This window comes from Bactrocera tryoni, unplaced genomic scaffold, assembly GCF_016617805.1.
Source record: "Bactrocera tryoni isolate S06 unplaced genomic scaffold, CSIRO_BtryS06_freeze2 scaffold_517, whole genome shotgun sequence".
Lineage (NCBI taxonomy): Eukaryota > Metazoa > Arthropoda > Insecta > Diptera > Tephritidae > Bactrocera > Bactrocera tryoni.
Window position 1 is genome coordinate 153,145 of NW_024396204.1, and position 20,022 is coordinate 173,166.

Genomic DNA, 20,022 nt, shown 5'->3' on the forward strand with positions numbered 1-20,022 from the left:
ATCGAAAATCTTGAAGTTTTTGTCACTTCCTTTGTCGTTATACGTATGTATATACATACATACATACATATGTGAAAACTGAGGCGAACAATTTCCAAACGAGGAAAAGCTCACACGTTGAAATCATTCCGTATATTTTATAGTTTCCCGAAAGCTATGCATGCTTCTGTCCTGCGCAATTGCCGTGCGACGTCTTTTATTGTTGTATGTACATACTTACATATGTATGTGTATATAACATGTGAAATTATGTGTAGACACATACGAGTATTCGTATTTTTAGAGTAAGAGAATTGCTTCTTACTTAATCATTTCAGAGACACCTGTTACGTGCAAATTTTTGCTATCAGAAACTTGTAATCATTTAATTTTGATAATTAATTTGTTACTTTTGAGGTTATTTTTATAATATTGAGAATGAATATTTTTTTTTTTTTGTTACATACATTTTATTTGCAATCTATTTCAGTAAATAATAAGCAAATTTGATAACAAAACCATAATTTGACTTATATTTTTGGTCTCCCATGAGATCAAAAATAATATGTAACAATATGTTCTAAATATAAATGTTTATATACAAATTTTAATTATACATTTAATTTCGTAGTAACATATATAATTAAACATTTACTTAATTCCTAAATGGGAGATCTAGAACATGTTGTCTTTTAAGTCTAATAGTTTCATTACTATCATCTAATAACATGACTGCCAAAGGATTGTCATGATAACTTATCCTGTGCAAATATGCTGAACTAAATCTTTTAATTCCATCTTTAACAAAAGGTACATTCAGATCTGAATGAATGGCTTTATTTGCTATGAACCAAGGCGCGTTTGTAATTAATCTTAAAGTTTTCGATTGGTATCTTTGTAGAATTTCAATATTTGAATTACAAGCAGTGCCCCAAAGTTGCACACCGTATGTCCATATAGGTTTTAGTATAGATTTATATAACAGTAATTTATTTTCATCCGAGGCTGGTTGTAGCTCTTCACTGGGGGTGTTTTTTACGTGGCGGGTCCCAAACCCAGCGCACAACCCTTGTAGGGAATGTTTCGCCTTCTCACTTTAGCTCGCCTTCGAACGGATGTTCTTAGGCTACCCAGAGGATACTTGGTCAAAGACCGGAAGTAGTGAGCTGCTTGAGCCATGTGTAAAAGAATCGTTTCTGGCCACTCCCAAGTTAATGGCGATCAGAGAACTTTCCTCACTTGCGTGAACTTCTACACATGACTCCATCCAGAATTGATTTTCAAGATACAGTAAAACCTGTAAAGTTGGACACCCTTATAACTTGGACACTCGATCAAATTGGACAAAAAGTTCTGTACCAAAATAATATAGTACAAACTATCCATATATTCACTGCTTAATTTGGACACTGTCTATTTTGGAAGTTGGACAAAATTTGTCTAAGTTTTTAAACAGCAAGCATTAAAATGCCTTATATCTTGTACAATACATTTAATATGTATGCATATTTGTATGCTATTTACTTACATAAGTACTAAATATACCTATGTATATTACACACAAATTTTGTATTTCGGCATCAATGAAATTTTTCATACGTTGCAATGCCGTTATTTTTGCAAAATTATGTATGCATGTATGGAGTTATCTCTGAAAATTAAAAGTGAGATATTGAATGAACCGGCTAATAAAAGCCTATCTACTCGTATAAGGAAATTGGCAGAAAAATATGGAGTTTCCAAATCAACAATCGCTAATATTAAAAATAAAACGGAACATATTACAAAAGAATTAGAAAGCAACCCCGATCCGAACGCAAAAGAAAAACACGTATAACTGATTTTGAAAAAACAAATGAGGGAATGAAATCGTTTTTTGAAAAATGCAGGTCTAAAAATATTCCGATCAGTGGCCCAATAATTCAAGAAAAGGCTAAGCTATTGGCTTCTGAGTTACAAATACAGAACTTTAGAGCAAGCAATGGGTGGTTAGAATCTTTCCGCTTGAGACATAACATTCAATTTAAAGCTTTAAGTGGTGAAGGGGCGAATGTAGATCTTAAAGCTGCCTCAGATTGGAAAGAAAAACTACCAACACTTTTAAAAAATTATTTACCTGAGAATCAGTTTAATGTGGATGAAACTGGATTGTTTTATCGTCAATTACCTACTCGAAGTCTCGTTGCAAAAGGCGCAGTTTGTGAAGGAGGTAAACTGGCAAAAGAAAGGCTGAGCGTATTGTTTTGCTGCAGCAGTTCAGGAGAAAAGTTAATGCCGTTGGTTATAGGTAACGCTGCGAAGCCGCGAGCTTTTCACCGAAATAAAATCGACACTCAAAATTTTATTGTGCAATGGGTTCACTATAAAAAGGATTGGATGACAAGCATTGGTCCAGCATTGGCTCAGTTCTATCAATGACCAAATGAAGAAGCAAAATAGAAAAATTATTTTGTTAATTGACAACGCTACAAGCCACAGTTTAATAAATGAATATTCAAATGTGTTTGTAAAATTTCTGCCACCAAACCTAACGGCAGAAGAATTTCTGTTTTGGATGCTATTCGATGGTTGGTTTCCTCGTGGAACGAGTTAGACCCTCTTGTGATAAGAAAATGCTTTCAACATGCTGGATTTCCTTGCCACGATTTACTGGAATGTCCACCGCAAGAAAATCTGAATTATGGAAGTTTGATAAATCACAACTATCCTGAACAATATTAAAATGAATTAGTATCGGCCATAGTTGTGGAAAATATGGAAAAATCGATAGATACATATATGTACATGAACAGGTGGGTGATTCCCATGAAACTATTTTTAAAAACGTGGTAGAGGATTTAAAACACATCTCCCAAGGAACTGCTTCAAGAGAAAGTGAAGATGAGTGCACTGAAAACTATAATCTTCCCACTGCAAAATAAGCTTTATCAAACATGAACGAAGTCATTCTTTATGTATCAGCACATCAATCAACTTTGCTGCCGGAGTTTTTAAAGTTAAAACGAAATTGGAACAAAATATAAGCTTATCAAAATTAAAACAAACTGAAATAGATGCATATTTTTCTAAAACATAAGTTGTACATACATATATCCGTATTCTAAAATGTGTTAATTTTTGTTTTTCTATTACACACTTATATATTGAATACAATGTACGTTTTTATACTCTCGCAACAATGTTGCTAACGAGAGTATTACAGTTTTGTTCACATAACGGTTGTTTGTAAGTCCTAAAACTAAAAGAGTCAGATATAGGGTTATATATACCAAAGTGATCAGGGCGACGAGTAGAGTCGAAATCCGGATGTCTGTCTGTCCGTCCGTCCGTCTGTCCGTCCGTCCGTCTGTCCGTCCGTCCGTCCGTCCGTCCGTGCAAGCTGTAACTTGAGTAAAAATTGAGATATCATGATGAAACTTGGTACACGTATTCCTTGGCTCCATAAGAAGGTTAAGTTCGAAGATGGGCCAAATCGACTCACTGCCACGCCCACAAAATGGCGGAAACCGAAAACCTATAAAGTGTCATAACTAAGCCATAAATAAAGATATTAAAGTGAAATTTGGCACAAAGGATCGCATTAGGGAGGGGCATATTTGGACCCAATTGTTTTGGAATAGTGGGCGTGGCCCCGCCCCCTACTAAGTTTTTTGTACATATCTCGGAAACTACTATAGCTATGTCAACCAAACTCTACAGAGCCGTTTTTTTAAGGCATTTCCATATACAGTTCAAAAATAGAAGAAGAAATCGGATAATAACCACGCCCACCTCCCATACAAAGGTTATGTTGAAAATCACTAAAAGTGCGTTAACCGACTCATAAAAAAACGTCAGAAACACTAAATTTTACGGAAGAAGTGGCAGAAGGAAGCTAAATCCAGGCTTTTTTAAAAAATTGAAGATGGGCGTGGCGCCGCCCTCTTATGGACCAAGAACCATATCTCAGGAACTACTAGACCGATTTCAATGAAATTCGGAATATAATGTTTTCTTAACATCCTGATGACATGTACGAAATATGGGTGAAATCGGTTCACAACCACGCCTTCTTCTAATATAAAGCTATTTTGAATTCCATCTGATGCCTTCTCTGTATAATACGAGTATAAACATTAGGAACCAATGATGATAGCGGAATAAAACTTTACAAAAATACGGTATTTGAAAAATATTTAAATGACGAATAATGAAATCTCGATTATCACTTTATCATGCGAGAGTATAAAATGTTCGGTGACACCCGAACTTAGCCCTTCCTTACTTGTTTTAACTAGTTTTTAAAATAAAGTCAATAAAATAAGAAAAGAATCATTTCTTTATAACATGGACACTCGCATAAGTTGGACAAAAAGTGATGAACCGCAGGCGTCCAACTTAGACAGGTTTTACTGTATAACTGCGATGTATGCCCAAGTAGCCAATAAAGTTGTTTGGTTTTTATTTTTAATTGTTTATTTTTGGCTTGTATGTGCTGTTTCCAAGTTAATCGTTTGTCCAAGTGCATGCCGAGGTATTTAACGCAATCACTTTTAGGAATAGTATTACCATTTAAAAGCAAAGGAGGGCAGTCGCTTCGCCTTAATGTAAATAAAACGTGTACGGATTTACTCACGTTTGCTTTCATTTTCCAGCAATCTAACCAAGTCTGAATCTATACGACAATAGAGCAGTGTCATCAGCATAAGTAGCAATTAATACATTTTCAGTTTCTGGAATGTCAGATGTAAAGATGGTGTATAGTACAGGGCCAAGAACGCTTCCCTGTGGTACTCCTGCATTAATGAATTTTATGTCAGACGTATCGTCATTTATCTTTACACAAAACGACCTGCTTGTTAAATAGGACTAGAGAATTAGATATACTTGAGAGGAGAATACTTTTTTTAATTTGTATAGTAGACCATGATGCCAAACTAGCATCAAATGCTTGTTGTATGTCTAAAAACGCAGCTGAACAATATTCTTTACGTTCTAAAGCATCAATAATGTGATTAATTACACGATGGCATTGTTCGGGAATACCATGATATCGACGAAACCCAAATTGGTGTTCAGGTATCACCTTATTCTCTTTTAGTATTGGCAAAAATCTGCGCGAAAATATTTTTTCAAATATTTTGGAGAATAAAGACAACAAACTGATTGGTCTATATGAAGTGATTTCGTTCTCAGATTTAGCTAGTTTAGGCACCATCACAATTTCAGCACATTTCCACTGGGTAGGGAAATGGTTAAGCCTTAAAATAGAATTAAATATAAGTGTTAGCAACATAATTCCTTTTTTAGGTAAGCATTTAGCTACTTTGGCATCAATTTTGTCATATCCTGGGGCTTTCTTGTTAGACAATTTCTCTAGTTCAGTACGTATTTCAGCGGGTGTAATATGCTTCAGTGGTAAAGGCATTTGACATGCTATGTCAAGGAATTCTAATATTTCAGCATCATTGTTCCTGCCACTGTTATCAAAAGGAGAGAAAGTTGTTTCAAGATATTTACTAAATGCATTTGCTTTACTTTTATCTGTTCTACACCAAACGTTGTTACTGTCTTTGATAGGTACATTTCTTTTTTTAGGCCGTTTTATGTATTTTGTAGTATTCCATATCCTATGGTCTTCATTATTTCTATAATTTAAACTCGCAATATATTCGGATATCGATTTATTTTTGAAATCAGCTCATTTTTCTTTCAGCTCCTTTGTGGCTTTGTTTAGAATAGTTTTGTCAGTTGGATTTCTGCTGGCTTGCCATTTTTTTCGTAAACGTCTTTTATTCTGTATTAATGCTCTAATTTCTGTAGACACATGAAATGAGTTGTGAGGCGAGAATTCATTCCTCTTTTGGGGAGTAGCAGCAAAAGTAGCTTCATAAATTAAGTTTGTAAAACCTTCAACTGTATCATCCAGTTCAGCTGAAGTTTTAATAGAGGTGTTAACTGTGGGACGGCATTTCAAATTCCTTACGTACAGCTGCAACCGAAACCATTGGTTTTCGGAAAGAGCAAAAGAACAGCTTGTACGACAAGGAGTGCCGTGTCGCAGCGGAGAGAAAACAGGCTGCCTACCTCGCAACGTTACGATCGACCACTACACGTGCGGAATGGGATAGATACCGAGAGTTGAAGAGGGAAGCGAGACGCATTTGCAGACAGAAGAAGAAAGAGGCCGATATGCGTGAGTACGAAGAGCTTGATAAGATGGCCGACAGGGGTAATGCTCGAAAATTCTACGAAAAAATGCGGCGGCTTACAGAAGGTTTCAAGACCGGAGCATACTCTTATAGAACCCCCAAAGGTGATCTAGTCACTGATGCCCAGAGCATAGTTAAATTATGGAGGGAACACTTCTCCAGCCTGCTGAATGGCAGTGAACGCACAACACCAGGAGAAGGAGAACCCGATTCCCCCATCGATGACGATGGAGCAGACGTTCCATTACCCGACCATGAAGAAGTTCGAATAGCAATTACCCGCCTCAAGAACAACAAAGCGGCAGGTTCCGACGGACTACCGGCCGAGCTATTCAAACACGGCGGCGAAGAACTAGTTGGGAGCATGCATCAGCTTCTTTGTAAAATATGGTCGGACGAGAGCATGCCCAACGATTAGAATTTAAGTGTGCTATGCCCAATCCATAAAAAAGGAGACCCCACAATCTGCGCCAACTACCGTGGGATTAGCCTCCTCAACATCGCATATAAGGTTCTATCGAGCGTATTGTGTGAAAGATTAAAGCCCACCGTCAACAAACTGATTGGACCTTATCAGTGTGGCTTCAGACCTGGAAAATCAACAACCGACCAGATATTCACCATGCGCCAAATCTTGGAAAAGACCCGTGAAAGGAGAATCGACACACACCACCTCTTCGTCGATTTCAAAGCTGCTTTCGACAGCACGAAAAGGAGCTGCCTTTATGCCGCGATGTCTGAATTTGGTATCCCCGCAAAACTAATACGGCTGTGTAAACTGACGTTGAACAACACGAAAAGCTCCGTCAGGATCGGGAAGGACCTCTCCGAGCCGTTCGATACCAAACGAGGTTTCAGACAAGGCGACTCCCTATCGTGCGACTTCTTTAACCTGCTCCTGGAGAAAATAGTTCGAGCTGCAGAACTAAACGGAGAAGGTACCATCTTCTATAAGAGTGTACAGCTGCTGGCGTATGCCGAAGATATTGATATCACCCTGGAAATCCAACGCAGGATAACTCTTGCCAACAGGTGCTACTTCGGACTGAGTAGGCAATTGAAAAGTAAAGTCCTCTCTCGACGAACAAAAACCAAACTCTATAAGTCGCTCATAATTCCCGTCCTGCTATATGGTGCAGAGGCTTGGGCGATGACAGCAACCGATGAGTCGACGTTACGAGTTTTCGAGAGAAAAATTCTGCGAAAGATTTATGGTCCTTTGCGCATTGGCCACGGCCGAATATCGCATCCGATGGAACGATGAGCTGTACGAGATATATGACGACATTGACATAGTTCAGCGATTTAAAAGACAGCGGCTACGCTGGCTAGGTCATGTTGTCCGGATGGATGAAAACACTCCAGCTCTGAAAGTATTCGACGCAGTACCCTGCCGGGGGAAGCAGAGGAAGAGGAAGACCTCCACTCCGTTGGAAGGACCAAGTGGAGAAGGACCTGGCTTCGCTTGGAATATCCAATTGGCGCCACGTAGCGAAAAGAAGAAACGATTGGCGTGCTGTTGTTAACTCGGCTATAATCGCGTAAGCGGTGTCTACGCCAATTAAGAAGAAGAAGAAGAAGAAGTTAAGTACTATATTTTGAGTTAACCAGTTTTGAAATATGCAAATATTACTTTTGTTGTTTAAAGCAGAATATTTTCGTGGTTTAACATTGATTAATGTGTTGTAGCTGACAATAATTGGCTTAGTTCTTCTGAGCTAACCGCATCTAAAAGCTGAGTTGGGATACCTTTATATACAGCAAAATCTAAGAGGTCAGGAATTTTCAATGGATCACTTGGCCAATAGGTTGGCTCACCACTTGACAGAGTTTTTAAATTATTCTTTATAATGCATTTGTAAAGCTCTCTACCCTTTGGGTTTAGAATACGTGAGCCCCACCAGGGATGCTTAGCATTGTAATCTCCTCCTACAAAAAATCTTGGACCGAGACCACTAAATAAGCTTTCGTACTCAAAAGCAGATATATTGTGTCTTGGTGGTGAGTACAAAGCATAAATACATATATACATCATTATTGTTGGTTTTAACTTTTATTCCAGCAGCTTGTATTGAAGGTGTTTGAATTGGTTCAAGAACAACATAATTGATAGAAGTTTTAATTAAAACAGCACAACCAGCATGAGCCCTGTTACTGGGATGATTAGAAGTGACTATATTATAATTTTTAATTCGTAAAAACGTTTTATTTGTGAAATGTGTTTCTGACACTAGCATAATGTCAATATAATTCTCATTTAAAAATATTTCAATTTCTTGAGCGTGACGGGATAAGCCATTGGCATTCCATATTGCTAATCTTAAGTTCATTTGCATAACTTATTAATAAGTAGAGACATCATGTTAAGTAGAGTGTTTGTTAATTCTATTTGTTTTGCTAGTAGCTCTTCAATTTTTTTCATCGTAGTTTGTTCATTTTTCTCATTTTGGTTATCTGTAACATTACCTTTTAATACATTAGCATAAGTCTGCTCAGTGTTGTTATTTGTCACATTGTTAGTGTAATTTGATTTAGGTAACCCATTACCTAAGCTAGGGAAGTTTTGTTGATCTATATGTTTGATCTCTTTTCTAATGCTTGCAGAAAGCGGTTTATTTCGAACGAGTTGTTGGTATACAGCGCAGCCTTTGTAATTTGCTGTATGGTTTTGTAAGCAATGTACACATATAGGTAATGTGTCTTTGGATTTAGTACATTGACTAGTAGGATGCATTAAATTACACTTAACGCATTTATACGGTTTTTTACAATAAGTTTTGGTATGCCCAAATTCCTGGCATCGATAGCATTGAATAATGTCATTAGTTTGACGGGGAGCCTCTACCTTAATGATAGCATTATTTAAATGTTTAAGCTCGTAAATTTCCTTATTGTTGGCGTTGGGCTCCAAATCAACAAAGAACATTGATAACGGTTGCTTAGTTATCCTGCTTTTAATATTACTTACATTTCTTACTTTATGACCTAATGAAGTAATATTACTTTTTATTTCATCCAAAGCAGTGGAAAAGTGAATACCTTTTATGACTACTCTGTATGATCGATCTTTTATGACTGTCTAAATATTTTACAATTTTTCTGTAAGAATCTATATCATTTATGATAACTCTAATTTGGCCATCATTTAACGATTTATATCTAAAATCTTTTTTGGCAATTACGCTAGCAATAGAGTTTATCATTTCACTTATATTAAAAACACCTGGTATAATCAACGGCGGCGGTTTTGGAGCATTCAGCACTTCTGTTTCATGCACTGTCACATCCTCTCAGCGATCGGAAAAGTGTTTTCATCATCACTTAGGAGGTCAAATCTATTTGGATGTATGAGAATTTGTTTCTTCTTTTGATGGACTTTAGGAGACTCATTGTTTGAACGTTTTCCATTTTTGATTGAAATGCTTTGCCATTTATGTTTTGCATATTCGTTGTCTTCATCTTCTCCTGATGCATTCATTTTATAATGCAATTCAGGTAGATTCAGATAATAACAATCACTCTCACTAATATACTATATATTACACAGGATAATACACTTGGAAACAAGCGAGTAGCGCGACTGATCAACACAATATATTGCAATAAAATATTTTATGAAATTGAGAATGAATATTTGAAGCAAATATATTTTAAAACTATTTATACATATGTATGCATGTACATATGTACATATATGTGATATATTAACTTTCATATATGTATTTATATAAACTAGTAAATAATGCGGACATGAATATTCATACACAATTGTAGTTGTATTATTTAGAATCTCAATCAATTTATTTAGAATCAATCAAAACCGTGTACAAATTGGACAAAACTTTTAGTAACAATTTAAGAGCCAAATTCAAGAAAAATTAGCTATAAGTAAGTATATATGTATGTATGTACATATGTAAAATTTATTTCTATGTGTAACCTTATATTACACATTTAGTAATTATTTCTGTATATATTTTATATTTTTATTAACCCAAAATAGCTCCGATTATTGGACTCCTTTAAAATAGCATTTCTATCACTATGAAAATCACGTAAATGAATTGTTTCATGTTCTTTCAGGTAGATAAGACCGCTAGTGTGGCAAGTATGAATCTTGTGTGGCATGTTCGTTGGTACAGTATTTAAACATTGAAGAAATGGCTTATGACCATGAAATATCACAAATCCATTCTGATCATGAGTATTGTTGTAACAAACCTGCGCGTATACGTAATAAAGGCCCGTTTCATATACTGTTAATACGCCATTTTCCACTTTGAAATACTTATCGACGTCAATTTCATTTGGCCAACTGGGATGACCAATATAAATATCGCCGGAAAAAGCTATTAAACACAAATAAAGCAATGATTAAAATTACATGTGTATTTTGCTTGAAATACTGGAGACTTATAAAAAAATCTACGCAACAGGTTACAAGACTATAAAAAATTTTGAATTATGCAAACAAAATAAATTCTAAATACAAATTAAATATTTGTAACGCTGTATAAGCTGTATATTAAAAGTTTGTTACCTATGAATGTACATACATACATACATATGTATGTATATCCATAAATACTTACAATCGATTCTAATGCTGGCAAAACGGTCTGGGATTTTGTGGTTCAAATGAAAGTGTGCGGCGGGAGTGTTCGCTACAGCTTCTATTTGACGCGCGGACTTAGCTGCAAAAAAATATGTAAATATGGAAAAAAACGTCAGCTCAAGCTAGTAAATTACAGACATTTGTGTACTAAAATGTAGTTTTTCATAGGAACGAATCTTTCATTTTTGGATAAAGGAATCCACCAACTTAACCTTAGCAACCTACCTTTTTTAACAATCGAATTTTTATACCTTCGGTGATTCATTCCTCTCCTTTGAGATTGTTTTGAACTTTTTTGTTCCATTGGTGAAATATTTTCTTCATGTTTACCATCTGATAACTCTTTGCGTAAAAGTGGCAGTCTAAAAATTATATTATATGTATATGGGTATTATATTTTGAATATGTATATGCATACATACATAAGTATCGTATTAATAATATGTGTTTTATAATATTATCTTCGGAGGACGATTTTATAAAATACTTCCAGTTTTAATTTTTTAATTGCGAAATACCTATGTACATAAATAATGTGAGCAATAGACTATTTGACATCATAATTATCCCACTCTGATATGTTATGGTATAACATTGGGTAGTAAGCTGCCATATGCTATTCCACACCAGTAAACAGTTTCGACTATATAATACCGCTATTCTGAATGACGACTAAAGTGCGGAACACATAGAGCGCGACAGACTGCAAACTACATCTGTCAAATATTAAAATACACACGTTCTTATGGACACTGTTATTTTGACAGCTGCACGACTACACGACTGCAGGCCGACAGTTGTCGTTCTCGCTAACTTCAATATCCTCCTATATTTGCCAACGACAGTAGAGTTGACAGTAGAATGGAAGATAGAAAGAGGAGGTAGAGTGGTGATGCCACTAATATGTAAAATGTAAAATTATTCACAGCTCTAACAAACTTGACGTTATTTTGCAAATAAAAGCATAAAATAGCTCTATTATATCATTTGTAATAACAATTGATAATTTACTTATTTTTTGCATACAAATTTTCACTTTGAACAAAATATTAAAATTCCATTGAAGTGCAAGGTATTAGTATGGCCACAACGAAATTGTGTACATGCAAAATGGACAGCTGTGTTGTTTTGTGTTGAATGTTCATGTAGTAAGAAGCACAACGCCATTTTCAGTTCACTGTCGTGCTGCTGCAGTCTGTCGCTGTCATTGTGTTCCGCACTTAATGCCTCAGTTAGTGACAGACGTGCCGCCCTTCCGCAGTGACAATGTAGTTTTTGTTGTTCTCTTTTGATCAATAAATGAAAACTCACCACCGCTTCCACCGTCCGTAAAGCAGACATTTGAGCAAATTAGATCTCTCATTCGCAGGGTTGTCAGTTTCGATATTTTGTAGTAATTAAAAATGAACTTGATTATATATATTTAAAATATTCTTAAGTTAACTTAAAATTACAGTCGAATACAATTATTTATTAGTAGTATTTTTAATAATTGGGTTTTAGTTTTAATGTTTTACATTACATTTACCAATTATAACTGGAAACTACTGTTTTTGTCAAAGCGCAGAAGTTCTATGAGAATCAGCCATAACACTAGACTAACTACTGAACTTAAATAAAAGCAGCAGTGGCAAAATACTGTCAAAAATTCCTCATGCCCATAGATTTTGTATAGCGCATATTTAAGCGCGTTAAAAACTAAAGATGGCTACAGAAAACGAAGAAATTGTAATTCTTAAGAACTAAAGTTGGGAGCTTCCACTTTCCAGTATACAAATTTATCGATATAAAACTTTGCACGAGTAGTGCCTTTCAAGTGGAATCAAATCTATTCTAGCCCCGGATACGGAATATGTGGACAGCAGTTCCTATTGCAAACTTCTTATCTAAAGTAGCGGTAAACCTGTCAGATAGTACATGTATTATTAAAACTCTAAATGAGTTTTTTCCAGCTTTGATACTTGCAAGAGTATAAAATTTTCGGTTACACCCGAACTTAACTCTTCCATACCAGTTTTATTTTGAGAATTATCACATCATACCTATATTTCTGATTCTAAAAAATAATACAACTCGTTATAAAAGTATTAAATTACAAAAATGGGCATTGAAAAGTAAAATTTTTTTGATAACCGAATTACCCATAATAAAAAACTTGCCCTCTCATTTTCATTAAAAAAAACTTTTTCCCCGAATTTCAATAACATATGACCGATATTTTTGATAAAAAGTCAGCCATACGCTTTGGGGTCCACATATCCGGTATGTGAGAGTCACCAGTTATGGATCGATTTTGATTATAATCCAATTTCATAAATTTTCACATATTAAAAGACACATTAAAAGAATTGTTATGAGCGGTTATCATTGGAGGTTTCATCATTGTAGCTTTAGTGTTTTAGGAGATACATAAGCACATATGTACCAAATTACGGGTATTATGGCATTTTATTTGGTTTTCGTTTAACGCCATTTTGTGGACCTGGCAGTGGTCCGACTACGTCCATATACGAACGTGTCCTCACTTTTGCCATGGAATACTTGCACCAAGTTTCACTATGATGTCTTAATTTTTACTCAAATTATCGCTTGCACAAACCAACGAACGGGCGGACAGACAGACAGACAGTCGCTCGGATTTCAACTCGTCTCAATATCCTGATCATTTATACATATGTATGTACATATACATATGTATGTACATATGATATGTATGTACATATGTATATGCACACCTAGCGAAACAAAAAAAGCCGCAGCAAGTGTTTTTTGCAAATTCATTGTAAACGGTATTAGGTTTTGCTCGAATTCCCACAAAGCGGGCAATCAATCGGCTCTTCAGGGAAACATTTTAAACATTTTGCTTAACATTTCATTAACTTCAAAGCATACGCTTGTGTGATTAACTCTTGTAATTCGTGTTTTCTTTTAAATAAAACAAAATTATGCCTAAACAAACCAAACTTTCTTTGTCACAAAATGGTTGATCAAAAAAGCACAAACCCAATCGTGACCACAGAAATGAAAGAAAAGCGTTTAAGTTCGGTTAAAAATAAACTTAACTGGCTGCAAACCAAGTGAAACTGTAATTATTTCCGACTAGTTGAAGTTTAACCTTATTGAACCTGATGGTTATAAAGCAGTTCGCCACAGACGCGATGCTGATGAATAAAAAAAAACTTTAAAGGAAGGGGCGATACCCAGTTTTGGAACCCCTAAACTAAAATGATCCAATCCCGGCAGTGAAACTTTACAAAAAAATAGAGTGCTTCATTTTTTGTTTCGCTGGGTGTTTACACATACAGTACATACATATTTTAAGTGGGAATGAATGTGATTTTAACACGTTAAGGATCAGGACGAAATATTAATCGGCGTAATTTGTATACTCAATTATTCCTGCAAGACAATATGTATTACTTAAGTAAGCTAATATAATTTACGATAGAGGACGTTCTGCAATGAAAATCGTTTATATACCTACCTAAGTATCACCATATTCTTAGGGTGATTAAGGACATCCATAGATTTATCAGCACGTTTTCTTAAGCCTATGATTTTAGATTTCTGATCGTCTTTGCTAAATAGTTCTGATTCAATGGCACGTGGATTACGCGCACTGAAACTGTAAATGAATATTTTTTGTTTGAAGTATGGATAAGTTAAAAAAGAAAATTTTGTACCTTGTGTTATTTTTTCGTGAGGCATTGAATTTGGAAAAATCTTCATATAAATCGCTATCATCTGATATTTCCATTACGTTTTCATCATCTCCATCGTCATTTCCTTTAGAATCGTCATTAATAATGTAATTTTTTGCTTCATCATCTTCATCCTCGTCAAAGTTCATAATGGGTAACTGGCTTCTAAACTCAGTATAATCAAATTCATTTTCGTAATAATCAACATCCGCTGTATATTGTTCATCTCCTTGGCTCAATTTTCCTCCACCATTTTGTGATATTTTTGGTTGATCAATAATTACGGTATCGTACTAAATTATTTTCAAACATAAATATTTACATATGTAAATAAATGAAAGCGCAGCTGTTAAATAAATGGGATATTATTTTCGGACCGAATTCTATAACGAAATGAGCCTAACAATTACATTTTGGTGGGTAAATTAAGGAAATTATATATACTGATAAAAGTATAGTAAAATTAAAATTGGTCCGACAAGATGGTATTCAAACAACGCAGTTGTAGTTGTTATAATCCTTTAATTCTACGCTAAATACCATCAAATTTTCGACTGTATAACCACTATATTCGAGGAAGTTCTCCCACATTCGTGACTGCGCACAGAGAGGAAGTCCTTGACTTCACCATGTCCTCGAAAGTGATTGTACTCATGGTCTCGAACTCGAAGGTCTCTAGGGACTACGCCTAGTTTGCTCACTTGGCTCCCAAGACGAATATTCTGTTTATTAAGTCCAGCCGGCTTTTTATAGTAATACATTGAGAGGCCGTCGATTCGTTTAATCCTGATCATTGTCCTTCCACCCATTATTAGTTTTAATTTGCATTAATTTAATTTAATGCAATGTTTATTTACATATAATTACCTCATTTCCATAATCGTCCAAATCGTCCAAATTCGTCAGGCCCAGACGTGCTTGCATTTTCAATATTTTTTTCGTCAAATGTTGAACATTCGCTTCAATTTGAGAAATACGCCGAAAGTGAACATACTGAAATAAATGTATAGTATATACTACATATGTACATACATTTATAAAGATCAATTCTTTTAATACGAGTATTGTTTGCTGTTAAGATAACAAATTAAATGCACGTACTCTATTTCATAGAACTCTAATTATACATAAATACATTCCATTGTAAATCACTGTTAAATAAAGTTTTTATCACACGAATTTTGTGATGAGTATTCATTATGTTGGTGTACCCTCATTAACAATATACATATGTACATTTAATAATTATACTCTTGCAACCAGTTACTACAGAGTATTATAGTTTTCTTCACCCAACGGATATAGTATCACCTAAAACTAATCGAGATAGATATAGGGTTATATATATGTATATAAATGGTCAGGATAACGAAAAAGTTGAAATCCGGTTGACTAACTGTCTGTCCGTCCAACCGTTGAAGCTGTACCTTGAGTAAAAATTTAAATATCTTGGTACAAAAAAAAAATTCGAGTTTGTAGAAACCCCCTAACAAGTTTAATGCACATATCTTCAAAACCACTCAAGCTACAACAAGCCAGGGAAATTCTTTGAGGTGTAAAACCAATCATATGAGGTAAAGTCAGCCGGTTGTTCGAAAATTCTGATATGTATTAGTTATATAGTGGCTAGGCCAAGTTTATATATTTTAGGCACAAGGATACAATGTTATGAATAAAACACGCTCTCTCATTTTCATGGGGATTACTCACATATTGGCCGATATATTTGATACAAAGTCACCTGTATGTTCGAAAATCTTTATATTAAATATATGGGGACTAAGGGAAGTATTGGTCCGATTCAACCCATTTTGACATACAGACATACCATTATAAAAGAATGATTATCCCTTAATTTCAGTTATATTTATCCACAATGACCGAAATTTTCGATAAAAAGTATAGCTATCGGGGTCCATATATTCGGTACCTAGGGGCTTGAACGGTTTTTATTGGATTTAAACAATTTTTGATCATAAGGTAGCACACACTAATTACATTATTTGTACAAAGTTTTATTCTGTTATATTAATTGCTTCTTGATTTCTGTACTGGACTGAACGAATCAAGTGGAATTTAAAATTGTGCTTTATGAGAGGTAGGTGTGGCTGTAGTCCGATTACGTCCATTTTCACAATGTAACATAAGAATGTAGGAACAATGTCATATACTAGATTTTGTCGAAATCGGTTTGGTCGGGTCCCGAGGTATGGGATTTCACCAAAAACTGAGCGGTGCCATGCCCATGGTTCAATTTTCACGCATGCTCCCATACAACTTTCTTATATCATCTCTTTGGTAAAATCTAATGCCTCTGGCCTATTTAGTTCTTGATTTATGGCGTTTTTAGTAGTTTTTAACAGTACGGTTATATGGGGAGTGAGCGGGGTTACCCTCCGATTTCATCCATTTCCGCACTGTAGCTTAAGTGGTTTTGGACAAACTCGAAATTTTTTTTTGTGCTAAGGAATCCACATACCAAGTTTCATCGAGATATCTCAATTTTTACTCAAGTTACAGTTTGCACGGACGGACAGACAGTCTCCCGGATTTCATTTATATATATATATATATATACTGTGCCCAAAAAATAAGGTGACATTGTATTTATTTTGAAAATTCTTTATTTACTCTTCCAAATCAATTTCATCCCCTTCAAAGTAATTCCCTTCCGATGCAATGCACTTATGCCAACGGATTTTCCAATCTTCGAAACACTGGTTGTAGTCACTTTCCGGGATGGAACTCAGTTCCGTCTTCGCTGCGGCTTGAATCTCCTCTATCGTATAAAAACGGTGTCCCCGGAGCGGTCTTTTGAGCTTGGTAAACAGCCAAAAGTCGCACGGCGCCAGATCAGGTGAATACGGTGGTTGCGGAACGATATGGGTTGAGTTTTTGGCGAAATGATCACGAATTACGAGGGCAGTATGGGATGGTGTGGAATGGTCTTTCCACAATTCCGGCCTTTTTAGGCGGATAGCGTTACGCAAACGACGCATAACGTTCAAAAAATATTCCTTGTTGACTGTTTGACCGGTTGGAAGGAATTCATAATGTACAACACCACGATAATCGAAGAAAACAGTCAACATGACCTTGATTTTTGAGCGACTTTAGCGCGATTTTTTTGGTCTCGGCTCTCTTTTGACACGATATTCGCTCGATTGATCGGTTGTTTCGGGGTCGTAAGCATAGATCCAAGTCTAATCGTAAGTTATAATGCGTTTCATGACACCCTGGTAGTCGGAAAGCATCGTTTCACACACTTCAACGCGACGCCTTTTTTCCAAAAAATTCAATGTTTTCGGTACCAGTCGAGATTTGACGCGCTTGAGGCCCAAAACATCCTTCAAAATGGTATTGGCTGAGCCTTTCGATATGCCAAGTTCATCAGCAAGGTCTCTAATTGTTATTCGACGGTTTTTCAACAACAAATCTTTGATTTGTTGAACGTGAGCTTCGTCGGTTGAGGTTGATGGTCGCCCTGGACGCTCTTCGTCTTCGACACGTTCACGGCCGGCTTGGAACTCACTATACCACTTGTAAACATTTTTTTTAGACATAGCCTCATCACCAAAGGCTTTCTGCACCATCCTGAACATATCCGCAGCAGAAAATTGATTGATTCCTCTATCTATCTCGATTAGTTTGAGGTGATACGTAAAACCGTTAGGTGAACAAAACTATAAGCAACTATGTAGCAACTGGTTGCAAGAGTATAAAAAGAGGCCGGAATTATGGACCGACAACCTTTTGAGTCAATTAAAGACAATAAAAGTGAATCGCTACGCGTTTTGAAGGCTAATAAATGTATCGAGGATTGGCAACACGTTCGGACGCCATCGATTAAATTATGAATTTTAAAATTATGAACAAAGTCGTAGTATTTTTTGCTCATTTGAGAATTTGTATTTAATAATTATTTTGCATTTTCCCTTATACCCCTAGAATTAATGTAGAAACCCACTTTACCATTGGAAGGTTTCGAAAAAGGCCTAGAAATAATAAATCCACTCGACGTTCGGAGCGCTCGGAGTGCACAACTCAAACTTTAAAGGCGTTTTTCTTAAAACACATGTTTTAAAAGGCCCAGAAATAATAAATCCGCTTGACTTTCGGAGAGCTCAGAGTGCACAACTCAAACTTTAAACGCGTTTTTTCTCAAAACACACTTTTTAAATTGGCGGACATGATTCCGGTCGAACTACTCAACCGATTGTTTCAGATGATCCAAACATGAGGAATCGTGTCCGCCAGTGAAAAAACCATTTCTCCGACAGATGTCATCAAAAAATTCCAAAAAAAAAATGTTCATACGAGTATACTCCACGATATATGTATGTATCTCATGATATGTGAAAAAAGTCCTATTGTAGAATAAAAATGTCTATGAAAAAAAGTAAAAAAACATGCCAGATTACCCTACTGACCCCATAGGTATTACAGCTGAAGAGAGTAACGGGCAAAGCTATTAAATAAGTTTTTGAAGATACCGGGTCTTAATATACTTAATCAATTAATTGATAAACTCACCATAAAACCAAACAAACATAAAAAGAAAACCACAGCAAATGTGCCGAAAATTATCCGCTTAAAGTTGAAGCCTGGTTGACAATGTGATGTGGTGCTCAAGCGCATTGTAGTAACGCTATCCGCTCGGCGGGACGTTGATAGAAAGGGCTTAAGTGTTTCCGTTGTCATAATTAATATATAATATAATAATGCAAAGCACAAAAGCAACAATGTTCTTACTTCACATTAAAAGTCCATTTACGTACTAATGTTTATAAGTTTTAACACTTGCAACCCACTAATTATGCCATATATTGTATGTATTGTTTCATAATTTGATAGTCAATTTATCTATTTCTATAATATAATAATAATAAAAAATATAAAAATGTCGGAACCAAGATTCACGTTGTATTTTTATGTGTTTACATACAATGTCTTATCAACAATTTTGAGCTTCACAAGATTCTTCTATCACCGAAACTATCAGTCTTTGACATATACATATGTAGCATATGAGTCTGAATACAAGCTTAATATATGTACAAGTATGTGCATCCATACATATGGCTCAAATTTATCAGTATATGATGATGAGATCGGCAAAGGCCTATTACAAATACAAATATTTTGGACTACTCATTTATTTAATTTGCAGCTGTTTAACACTCAGGAATTGTTGTTTTTATTGCACTTGTGTTGTTGGAAAGTACGACGTCCGAACTGCTAAATACTTCGCTTAAAACTGAATGGAATCTCTTGAGTACATTCACTTCCTACGTAAAGAAATACTAACATGCATATGAAGATAGGCCTCTGTTTATGTATTCTCATAAGTACACTGCAGTGAAGCATTTAAATAATAAGCAATAATAAAACTAATTTACAATTAGACTTTTAACAAATTCGTACTATCCAGAAAACATTAGATGTCAACGTTGTAGTGCAATTAATTATATCAAATTTTTAAATATTTAATTTAAATCTTTTTATTTTAAGCATTCGATATGTATGTACATATGTA

General features: G+C 35.4%; 1 protein-coding gene across 3 annotated transcripts; it reads right to left on the reverse strand.

The window, feature by feature from the left end:
- Positions 1 to 9,995: 9,995 nt before the first annotated feature.
- Positions 9,996 to 19,743, reverse strand: LOC120781263 (protein eiger). 3 transcript variants are annotated; one of them, XM_040113420.1, is made up of 8 exons: positions 19,563 to 19,743; positions 19,020 to 19,355; positions 15,354 to 15,479; positions 14,469 to 14,779; positions 14,270 to 14,410; positions 11,011 to 11,147; positions 10,763 to 10,864; positions 9,996 to 10,519 (listed from the first exon to the last, which is right to left on the reverse strand). In XM_040113420.1, the coding sequence occupies exons 2-8, from the start codon at positions 19,185 to 19,187 to the stop codon at positions 10,149 to 10,151; spliced, it is 1,356 nt and encodes a 451-aa protein (XP_039969354.1). In that variant the 5' UTR covers positions 19,188 to 19,355; positions 19,563 to 19,743; the 3' UTR covers positions 9,996 to 10,148. The 3 variants fall into 3 exon arrangements, with proteins under 3 accessions (XP_039969354.1, XP_039969352.1, XP_039969355.1); XM_040113418.1 differs by having other exon boundaries at positions 19,432 to 19,743; XM_040113421.1 differs by having other exon boundaries at positions 19,638 to 19,733.
- Positions 19,744 to 20,022: the final 279 nt, after the last annotated feature.